The sequence below is a fragment of the Saccopteryx bilineata genome, chromosome X (genome assembly GCF_036850765.1).
Source record: "Saccopteryx bilineata isolate mSacBil1 chromosome X, mSacBil1_pri_phased_curated, whole genome shotgun sequence".
NCBI lineage: Eukaryota > Metazoa > Chordata > Mammalia > Chiroptera > Emballonuridae > Saccopteryx > Saccopteryx bilineata.
Window position 1 is genome coordinate 87,326,080 of NC_089502.1, and position 12,137 is coordinate 87,338,216.

General features: G+C 43.6%; 1 protein-coding gene across 7 annotated transcripts in view; it reads left to right on the forward strand.

Annotated features, from left to right (window-relative positions):
* MAMLD1 (mastermind like domain containing 1) overlaps positions 1-12,137 on the forward strand; it is a 168,090-nt gene that overhangs the window by 112,702 nt on the left and 43,251 nt on the right. For all 7 annotated transcript variants that reach the window (XM_066249792.1, XM_066249796.1, XM_066249793.1 and 4 more), the window contains one exon: positions 10,295-12,007. In XM_066249792.1, coding sequence (XP_066105889.1) covers positions 10,295-12,007 — 1,713 coding nt within the window. The remainder of the gene's footprint in view (positions 1-10,294; positions 12,008-12,137) is intronic.

Genomic DNA, 12,137 nt, shown 5'->3' on the forward strand with positions numbered 1-12,137 from the left:
ATGAAATACCTCCAGGAAGCCAGCCCCTCAAACACAACACCCAACATCTGTTTTCTGACTATATGGCTTCCAAGAGCTCAGTGTACTGTAGCTTACTGTTGCTCATCTCGGTTTCTGTTTGTTTGTTTGCTTTTTGCCACATGACAACTAAGGAATTAAGAAATGCCTGCTCTTTCCTGTATTTAAATCTAACATAAAATTATTTTATTGGCAGCATCTTAACATACAGAAATCTCCTCCTATGTTTTCACCAATAATCAGTTTCAATTTTTCATATGAGAAAAAGATAATTATGAGTGATTATAAAATGACAGCTTAGAGATTTCTGTTAATAACACATTCAAAATGAGTCTTTTTCTCTGGCGCAGTCACTGGAGCTTCTTACAGAGAAACATAGAAAGAATGACATACCCTGTAGGAACATACCTTCCACCTCCTCTGCCACCCCACAATCATCACCACATTCACCATTACTACCAACATCATTACCACCACCACAGCCATCACCATCACCACCACCAGCGCAATTGTCACCATTATCACCCTCACCACCGCTACATCCCTGCTACCACCACTGCCACTACACCCACATCATCACCTTCACAGCCAGTATCACTGCCGCCACCATCATCAGCACTTCCATTCTCACTTCTACTGTCACCATCTCTATCTTTGACCTCTATCACCTCCACCCCCCCTCCACTTTGCCACCTCTTCATCAACATCAACACCACCTCCTTCACATTCACCATCTCTACTGCTATCACCTTCATCTCCATGACTTCCTCCACCACCACCACGACCACCTACCTCCATTACTATCGCACCTACCCCACCTCCATTACCGCCATTACCACTACTTCCATTATCACCACCAACATCATCACCGCCACCTCTACCACCACCACCATTCCTATCACCATGATCTGTACTAATGCTACCAGACCACCTACCACCACCATCAACTCATGCACATATACGCACATACACAGGGAGGATTTTTCAGGTTATGTGACATGTTTCATGATGTAGTCACAGAAAGAAATAATTTTGAATTGAATTCATTGTGGTGACATTGGTTCACAAAACCATACAGGTTTCAAGTGTACAGCTTCAACAAAATATCTGCACACTGCATTGTGTGCTCAATGCCCTAAGCAAAGTCTTTTTCCATCCCCATTTTTAGCCTCCTTTGCTCACCTTCACCTAGACTCCACCCCCTCCTTTCCCTCTGGCTATCACCACACTGTTGTCTGTTTCTGTCTGTTATGTACATGTTTCTTTTTGTTGTTGTTGTTGTTAATCCCTTTACCTTCTTTCATCCAGTCCCCCTGCCACACTCTCCTCTGACAGCTGTCAGTCTGCTCCATGTATCCATGCTTCTATTTCTATTTTGTTCTTCAGTTTATTACATTCTATATACAAATGAAATTATATGGTATTTGTCTTTCTCTGACTGGCTTAAGGAAATAAATATTTTTAGATTTCATTATTTTCAATATGTGACCTACTCTTGCTGTGTGTGTGCTTTGGGAATGTGGAATAGCATTAGATGTTTATATCAAAAATTAAATTAGGAGTCAAGAAAGGCCAATATCACCAAGTGCACACCTTTTAAAAGAACTAAGTTTGGATGAGAGATCTTTTATACTGCTCACAAAAAGTAGGGCATATTTCAAAATGAATATGAAGCAATAAAATATCCCCTAATTTTTGTGAGCAGTGTACTTCTCAAAAGTATTTACTGAGGATTTCTTTCAGTTGCTAATTCTTGTTGCATTTTATTATGATTTGGTTTACAAAAGTTAGCCTTGCATACAGCTGTTTAGGAGTGTAGCCAATGAGTAAAGGCAGATCTGCTTTGAATGAAAAATATTGCTGAATAAACCATGTTCAGGGCTATTTTAGGACCACCAAGAATGTGTTTGTATTTTCAAGAGTGGAAAGAAAAAGAATATTTATTTGATACGTATGCCATGCCAGGCATTGTGCTTACTTTACATATATAAGTTTATGTGATCTTTAAAACAGATTTGGGAAGTAGGCTTTGTTCTCCTCATTTTAGTTACACAGCACTGTGAATGTATTAAATGCCACTGAAATAGTCTGATGGTGGCACAATAGATAGAGTGTCAACCTGGGATGCTAAGGTCCCAGGTTCAAAACCTCGAGGTTGCTGGATTGAGCATGAGATCACTGACATGATCCCAGTTACTGGCTTGAAGCTCAAGGTCACTGGCTTGATCCCAGGGTTGCTGGCTTGGCTTGAGCCTCCAGGTCAAGGTATATATGAAAAGCAATCAATGAACAACTAATGTAATACAACTATGAGTTGATGCTTCTCATCCTCTTCCTTCTTCTCTCTCTCTTTCTTTCTCTCTCCCTCAAAAAAAATGCCACTGAATTGTACACTTTAAAAAAGTTAATCTTATGCTCTGTTAATTTTATCTCAATTTAAAAACAGAGGACCTAAAATATTTCACAATGTATGCATATATTAAATACAGTAATCACATTGTACGTTTTTAGAAAAATCACATCATACAACCTAAATATAAACAAATTTTACATTGTCAATCATACCTTGATTAAAGTGGGGGGGAAGGACCTAGACCATGTGGAGGTCCTCTCTGGATTGATCTGACACTTTTGTGCCATATCCTTTTCCAGCCTCTGCTTCTATGCCATCAAAGCTATAACAACAGCCTGCCTATAAACTCTAACTGTGGTAGGCCTGTCTAGACAGTTGCTAGATTTTAGAGCCAGTTTTTGGCACTTAGAGGCTAAAATGTACTTATTTTGTAAGCATGACCTTCAGAATGCACTGTACTCACCAGGTGTCTCTGGATTCTTTTCCCACCTCCACAGCTGCCAGATTTCTTATGCAAGTGAGTTTCTGACATGGCCTAAAGCCTTTTGCCACTTTATTTATCCCATTGTTAGAGCACAGACAGATGCAGCCACTTGTGCCTAAGCTTCAAGACTCATTGTTCAAACTTTCCAAGGCCTGGTCCCTACTTTTGCCCTTTTAGCCTTGTATTCTCTTTCATAAAGAGGGTCCCCCAAATCATACAAACTACAGTCCCCATAAAGCAGAAGACTGCACCTGGGTAGAGAGAAGAAGGCATTGAACAATCAGCAACTGTTTTTCTCTTCATCCCATTTAAACTATTCAAGTTGATGTCCTGGCGATTGGGGGGGGGTGTCTCCTGGGAATTTCAGGACTGTCATCTTGGTCCTGATCCTGCCTTTGCAATGCAGTGGGGCATTGTTGTAAGGACAGATACTGCTGTGTTCACCTAGTTACAAGCAGAAGTCTGGATGAAACGCCTGGACTACCCTATATGGTGTGTGATTCCTATACAGTTCAAACTACCTCATCTGCCCCCTTCACATATAAAAATTCAGGTTTTCCCAGTGGTCTCGGCAACCTCCAACCTCAACTCTGCCTCGACTTTTTCCCTTCCCTGCATGATTCTTAGTCTAATCAGCATAATCCAGGTGAAACACAGATGGTAATTCTAAACATAGGTCCTGCAAACAGAGTTCTGTCCATTGGGAGAATGTCCTTGTTTTTTACCTTCAGCTTCTATTCTAGCCACCAGGCAACACCTGGTTTATCTATAGCCAAGACTTCCCAAGTCCATTCAGCCATTTAAAACAAACTCCATCTCTTTCTTCTCCCCTAACTAATCATCTGAACTCACCAATGATACTACATGGGAATGTGTTTGGAGACCAACTCAGGGTTTCTTCTTGTGAAAAGACGCCAAACTGGGCGTCAGAGACATGGTTTCATGAACATACCTCTTCCTGGCTCTGGGCCTCACTATCCCTGACATAAGTGTGAGACACCAGCCTATCTCTAAGGACCTGGCATTCTGACAGCCCAGAAATATGAGGCTAGCACTCAAGAAAGGCCTGTTTGATGACAGAATACTTCATATCTTCGTATAAATGATGAGCTCATTAAATCCATATGCATCTATAGGTTTGAAGCCATTCTTAGAGTTTCCAGTTCTTCCAACTGGTGTGTTTACAATACAGAAAGGGAAAACACAGTTCTAGAACATCCCTACCCCAGGCCAGCTCATTTGTACATTTCTTGGAGCAACCACTCCGCTGTGCTTGGAACTCAGTGAAATCACAAGTCCTCAGGTTGGGGTGAGTGCTTGCAAACAGTGTGGGCGAACAGAGAGTGGTGGGTTGTGGCAAGCAGCAAGAGGTGGAATTTTAATGACAACACTGCTGGCTGTCAGGTTGCTGCTATCAGGACTAAGCTACTTACCTTCCAACTCTCCCACATGATGCCATATCCTAATGAATGGGTCCTTATTTGTCAAAGAGCAAGCCATATTGGAAGGCTACATGGCAGCTTATTCACCCAGGGCCTGAAGAATAACATCTGTAACAATGTGCATACCTCAACAATGATGTGAGGCACACAAGACAGCCTGATCACCTATTTTACAGAAGAATAAATTGAGGCTTAGAGAGTGAAACTGACTTTCCCACAGTCTCACAGCAAATTAAAAACATAAGACTTCAATGCAAGTCTTCTGGTGTCTGCTCCAATGTTCTTTCCTCTACCTCATCTGACCTTTGCCTGAGTTGAGTGGCGAGTATGCAACCTGTGGGCTCAGGGTAAGCCAGAAACATCAAGAAATCCCCTGTTTGCCAGACCAGGCAGTAGCACAGTGGATAGAGCATTGGACTGGGACACAGAGGACCCAGGTTTGAAACCCCGAGGTCGCCGGCTTGAGCGTGAGCTCATCTGGTTTGAGCAAGGCTCACCAGCTTGAGCCCAAGGTCACTGGCTTGAGCAAGGGGATAGTCGGTCTACTATAGCCCCCTGGTCAAGGCACATATGAGAAGGCAATCAGTGAACAACTAAGGTGCCACAACGAAGAATTGATGCTTCTCATCTCTCTCCCTTCCTATCTGTCTGTCCCTTTCTGTCCCTCTCTCTGTCTCTGTCACACACATATACACAATTTAAAAAAATGCCCTATTTGTAAGTCAAGAATTTTGTTCCAAACTGACTGTTATCAGAGATTTGTTCCTGAGACAAACTGACTTCTCTTGAAGCTAATTATCATACAGGGTTTCCTGCCATTCCCAACAACCTTGGGATTCTCCAGAACCTCATGTCTTGCAATTCTAAAAATGTTGAAAACTTTGTTTTTTTGTTTTTATAGAAGGTCAGTTTTAGTTTGTGGGGAAATTCTTTTGTTAAAAAAACATACAAATGACAAAAATGCCAAAATATAACCATTTATATTACATACATAAGTACTTATCTGATCTCATATATAAATCAATGCATATATTCTCTCTCTCTCTGTGTCTCTCACTCTGTCTCTCCCCCTCTCCTCTTCCCTCTCTTTCAGCAAATCCAACCCTGATGCATCATTATCTTATCTCTTCTGGAATTATGTCCACTATGCCCCACAATGTCTTTATTTCTTCCTTCTGAGCAAGTCTATTAGGGACCATCTTTGTCTCAGAGGGCGGGAAATCCAAACTAGTTAGCTAACATAAGTTTCCAGGAAACTCATAGAGGAAATGAGGACCAGTATTGATGCAAGTTGTTAATGGAGTATGGATACACTTATGAGAGAGAGAGAGACTGATGAGAGCCAGCAAGTAGATTGGCTTGAACTGAACTATAGGAGCTAATGAGAAAGAAAGGGGAGACCAATAAACAATTTCCTCCCTTTTTACCAGGACCTATGTGCTTATTGCCCTCTGGAGGGAAAAATGAAACTCACTGAGTTTATCTCTCCTGGATACCTTTGGCCTCCTACATTCTTACCCTGAAGGACTTGTGAATATTTTTGCTGGCCTTTCATTGGTGTCCAAAATTAAGTGTTTATAGCAGCCTTCCCAACTGTGTGTGTGTGTGTATTGTTATTTATCTCTTTATGCCCATTTTATGAGCCTGGATTTTACTCTTATAATTGAGACTTTTTCCAAGAAATACTATTTACTCTTTGTGTCATTCTGAACTAAAAGTGTAGAAAAGGGAAGAATTATCATTATGTCAATATATAGAGAGAACCAGAAATAATATTGACTTCAGAGCTGAACTTGGTCCCTATAAGAAGGGTTGACTTTGTTTTCTCATTATTTATGGGGTGGAGAAGACATCACATGTTTTCAAATGTATCTTAATGAGTGTTTATAAACTCATGGGAACCTCATTGGTAACTTTGTCTGCCTGATTATGAAATGGGAGTCTTTAAGCATTTTTGGTAGAGATAAAGTCATTTTTTTCTCTAAAATGCCAGGGTAGGCCCTGGCCGGTTGGCTCAGCGGTAGAGCGTCGGCCTGGCATGTGGGGGACCCGGGTTCGATTCCCGGCCAGGGCACATAGGAGAAGCGCCCATTTGCTTCTCCACCCCCCCTCCTTCCTCTCTGTCTCTCTCTTCCCCTCCCGCAGCCAAGGCTCCATTGGAGCAAAGATGGCCCGGGCGCTGGGGATGGCTCCTTGGCCTCTGCCCCAGGCGCTAGAGTGGCTCTGGTCATGGCAGAGCGACGCCCCGGAGGGGCAGAGCATCACCCCCTGGTGGGCAGAGCATTGCCCCTGGTGGGCGTGCCGGGTGGATCCCGGTCGGGCGCATGTGGGAGTCTGTCTGACTGTCTCTCCCCGTTTCCAGCTTCAGAAAAAAATAAATAAATAAAAAATAAACAAAATGCCAGGGCATGAGCCCTCCCTGCTGCATACCAATATCAGGACATGTGAGGTCTCCAGCAGGGACTTGGAACACCTGATGTATAGTATTGTCATTATACCCAACAAGCTGTATAATAACCAAATCACGTCCCATTTGATTTTGTGTACAAAGAGGAGGTTAAGATGCGCTCTCTAGAAATCCTGCCAGTGTCTACTGATTCACCTCTGGTAAAAATAGAAAAATATTAACAATCTCATAGTGAGTGGCCAGGATCATGTACAATGCATGGCCTGAAGGAAGTAGAGGTTGGCTAATAGCTGGGACCAACAGCTTGTTATCATGGAGTACACAAGAACTGGAAAATGGCACATGCATAAAGCAAGGTTTGTTTAGAAGGGTATGGAAGCTTGGTTGGGGACCTCCTGCCCCCAATGCAAAGTTTAGAGGGAAAGTCATTCAAGAGTTGAAAACTATCTGCTGCATTCGATCTAAAATGGTGGTCACAGGAGTCAGTCAACTCCCAACCTGGGAAGGCAGACTTCAGCTCACCACACACTGGCTCAGGTGACCCAGCAAAGATGTCAATTTGCACCGAGCATGAGGGACAGCCCAGCCAGCATCTTGCAATTGATATGAGTAACAAATCATGGAACTACCCAACAGGAGAAACTGAGGCATTTCTATATCTAGGGGAAAAATTAACTGTATAATAGTTTTCCATTCCTCAACAATACCTGGTGAAAACAGTTGCATTTAGAGTGAGGCTGGGTAGTTCCATGTAAAACGACCACATTCTCCGGCCTTGTTTAGGCGTGGCTAGGGTTCTGGCCAATCAGCCAGTGTGCTGCAAGCTAACTGTTGACAAGTCTCACCATAAATCCCAAATGTAAAGGTGTGTGGCCTCTAAGAAAGTGGAGTCTCTTTTAAGACCATTGAAAAAGGAGAACTCACAAGAGGTTTTCATCTACCCCTCTGCTGAAACCATACCCTTGACTAGTAACCCTCACACCCAGGGACAGCAAGGTCAGCCTGCCACATCACATCATTAGACATACTCCCAAAGCATTCAATGAGGTGAGAAGCTGTCCAGCTGCAGACTTGAACCAACAAAGGTGGCACCCACTCCAGCAATTGGATCCAACAGCATTGGGACTGCCATTAACATCTTGCAGGAGCATCCTGGGGTCCACTTTGTCATTGAGGAGCAGGTTGGGTTTCAAAATTGGAATTGAGTGGGGAACATTGGATTGGGTACATTGATGGGTACATCCAGGGGTCACTGTTTCCTCCATCTCCTGTCACCTTAGTCTCAAAAGATTAATGGAGACTTAAAATTAAATGAAAGTTCCAGGAGCATACAGAATCTACCAGGGATTCCAAGCCACTGTGACTCATAACATCTGCAATCTCTTCCTTCTCAATTCCCAACCCCATCTCTCCCTGACTTGGTTCTACATAGACTTTACTGTCATTAAACCTGTCTTGTGATAGTCCAAGACATCACTAATAGCACATTGGGCCCAACCACTGCCATCTCATTCTCCCTGCAGGGGATCCTATATAAAACCCACACTTACTAATTTCTTATTGATTCATTTCTATTTTTCATATATTGTATTTCTTTGACCTTTTTGGGAGAATGTAGAAGAGATCTAGTTTCAGTTTGTGACCCAATGACTTTGTGGGCTACTCCATATTGATTGAAGGAATGACCAGGAAAATATGTGTCCTGATTATTTCAAAAGAAAAAGCAAAGTAAGCAAGTCCCTTCACTCAAGAGTGGTAGAGCCTCTGCTGTAGGGAGAAAGCAGTCAGTGTCCTGCCCCCATGGTAGATTAAGGCAATGGCTCGGGAGGCAACTGAGCAGCCATGGATGGGTTCTACATCTGCCCTCCAACTGAGCAACTCTGAACAAACCCTAACCCTTCAAGACCTTCCGTTTGTAATATCAGCTAACAGTTAGTGAAAATCCACAAGGTGCCACAGACTCTTCCCCGGTCTACATAAGAGTCAGAGCAATGTTGAAATGAGAACTAAAATTGTTCTCATTTTTAAAACGAAGAAACTGAAGCTCAGAGATGTTAAGTGGCAAAGTCAATACCTAGGTGGGTCTTCCTCAGAACTAGGCCCTATGCCACACTGCCTCCACCTGAGCTCTGAGCCACTGGTCTTCAACTTGGCTGTCTGTTTAGAATCAACCAGGGTGCTTTGAAAAAATCTTAAATGCCTGGGCCCCACTCCAGATGAGATTTAAGCAATTCCTTTGTAGTGGGAAAGCCTGGGAATGTAGATGTTTCTAAGTGATTCTGATGTACAGCAAAGTCTCAGATGTGCAGCCTTAGGACATCTCCTTTGAAATACAGTCTGCCATGAAAATCATGACCACTGTAGTGTTTGCAGGTGGCCCCCACACACATGTTGACCTCCCAGTGAGCCAAAAAGGAGGAGACAGTGTTGGGTGTCTCAGTAAGACTTCCAAGGCTGAAAGGGAGGGTCTTACATGAGAAAATGCTTAAAGAGAAATATATCTGTTAGACTATTGGTATTTTGGTGATTTCCAAGCCCCTCTCTAGCCACTCACATTCCTTCACTTCACTACACTCCTTTTCCTTTTACTAGCAGGTCATAGCCATCAACCTGACAGCTACAGATAACTGTATAAAGCTGGAAACAGTAGGAAATACTAATTACTTTGTTCCCAAATGTATGTTTTTATAAATGGTGGGCAGTTCCCCAAAGGTGCAGATCGTAGACCGGGGGCCTTTTCCTGTTGTTTCATACCTCCCCAATCTGATGATGCCTCTGCAGAGGGGGATTTCTTATTTAGAGAGCTGTATACTTTTTTGCATTACAAGTAATTTTCACTAAAAATAAACAAGCAATATAAACATGTAAAGAATAGAAAGTAATTTCCAATTCTCCCCAAGAAGTCATTATTCCAAATGGTCACATGTATGTTCTCCCAAGTTATTTTTATATGCTTATAACAATGTGTGTGTGCATGTGTGTGTGTAAAAATAAATGGAGCCATGCTACAATGACTTTTCTGAAACTTGTATTTCAGCTGCCCTAAAGAACACACCCAAAGCTACTTCCTTTCTCTAAAGGCTCTGCTGTAATACATTATATCACTACAACCTGATGCATTTAACTGAGACCAGGAGGCAATCTAAAAGTTCAATGTCTGTGTTATGCTATTTCTTTTTAAAAACCTGGATATCTGTAGATAAGTGTGAATTGAAAATATCTTGACTACTTCTAGTATGCTCTCAAATGCCTGCCTTTGGCAGCATAGTTCATTTAGTGACTTCTGCATAGTTTTGCTGAACTCTCCCTTAAGTGGGCAAAGAATATCATTTGAGTGGTTTTCTGTGGTATTTAGATTACAGATAGCATAATGCCTTATTTAAAATGTAACAAGACAGTTTAAATAAATGCAGCAAAAAAGAAAGAAGCATTATGGTTCCAAAGATAGGCTGTTTTGTAGAGTTTTGATAATTACAAGACTTGAAACTGAGATATGTTTTATTTTACAAGTTTGTTGTTCATCTGCTTTATTTTGCCAAGCCTTTATAAAAATTTCTCTCTCTCTCTCTCTCTCTCTCTCTCTCTCTCAGCCACAAGAAACTGTTAAGAGAAGACGAGAAAGAAACAACTTCCAGTTTCCAGGCATGGCTGATGGGGGATATCCTAATAAAATCAAGAGGCCTTGCCTTGAAGATGTCAGCCTTTCTATGGGCTCAGGTGTCCACTCCAGCATGCCCTGTGCAGAACTACAGGTTCCTCCATTGACAATGAACCCTAACCCTTCAGCTATGGGAGTAGCAGGCCATTCATTACTATTCGAAAAGAATTTCATGAATGGAAACGTAATGGACTTGCCATTTGCGGTACCACCAAATGCAGAAATGGGACTCAAAGGGCCCACTGTTTCTTACTACGACAAAACTAACAACATGATGGCTGTGGAGCAGGATCAGGAACTTCAAGATCTGCTGGAGGAGCTAACAGAAATTCAAGTCCCTTCTCCAAATGAGCTAGATCTTGAGAAGATACTAGGGAGCAAGCCAGAAGAATCACTGGTCTTAGATCACTCCCAGGCAACCCTGGGCACAATTCACAAGCCTTCAGCTCAGACACCATGCTTGGAGAGCCTTGGTTCCACCAAGGAGTTTGGTTCTGATTGCAGCCAGGTCACTGATGTGTCACTTCAAATCCTGCCCTCTTCTGTAGGGATCAGCTATGCTAATCCTTCTACTAGTCCGCGGCAGCTCTCACCCAGTTCTCTGAAAACACAGGCCAAAAGTCAGGTCCAAACGATGTTCCCTGTGGCTTTGCCCCCTCTTTCGGTACCTCAGTGGCACCATGCCCGCCAGCTGAAGGTGTTGGCAGCCAACAAGCAGGTATCTGCTACAAAGCAGCAAAGGCCCACCTCCAATTGGCCTAGCCTGACTCCTCCAGGCCTCTCCCAACCTTACCATCCAGTGCCATCACCACACCTGCCACCACCTTTCAGTCCACAGAGCCTCATGGTATCCTGCATGTCACCCAGTAACCTGCCGGGGAGTGCTCAAGAAGGCTCTCCCAATGCTTTACTCTCAAGCATGGCATCCAATAACAATGCTGTCCTTGGGCCCACCATGTCCTATGCTCCTGAGAAGATCCCCAGCCCAGCTCTCAATCAGCAGCTGCAGTTCAGTCCACAGGGCTCCATACTTGCCAACCTAGGGTCCTCTACCATTAAAAGTCCTCAAGGCCACCTGATGTCTGCTCTGCCAACCAGCAACCCAAGGCCCTCCCCACCTTACCAGCTGGAGAAGCTCTCCAGCCCAGGCTTGCCACAGCAGTCCTTCACTCCACATTGCTCCCTGATCCGGAGCCTCACTCCCAGCATTAATCCACTAAACCAGCAGCAACGGCAACGGCAACGGCAGCAAAAAAATGCCATCTTCAAGCCCATGGCCAACCACTCACCCAAGACCCTAAGCATGATCATGCAACAGGGGCATGCCAGCCCCAGGCTAGGAGTCCCAGAGCCATTTGCTTTTGGCAACACCAAGCCTTTGTCACATTTCATTTCTGAGCCGGGCCCCCAGAAGATGCCCTCCATGCCTGCCACCTCTAGGCAGTCTTCTCTGCTTCACTATCTGCAGCAGCCTATGCTGACGCATGCCTCCTGTGCCACTGCCTCCTCCACAGCCACAGCCACTTTGCAGCTGCCACAGCAGCAGTCTGACCATTCTTCATTCCTTATGCAGCAGATGATGCAGCAGCCCCATTGCTTTCAGCGATCAGTAGCCTCAGAGTCCATGCCTCTTCTGCCCAGACAGGTAAGACAGTCTTATATCTGGTTGGGTTCCTTGGTTTTAGAAATAAAAACTGTATCTCGTGCTATTTATACCTGGCTTTGGAGGCAAATCCAGGCTCTAGTCTTCTCTGAGACTGGGCTTGATTCTGAAA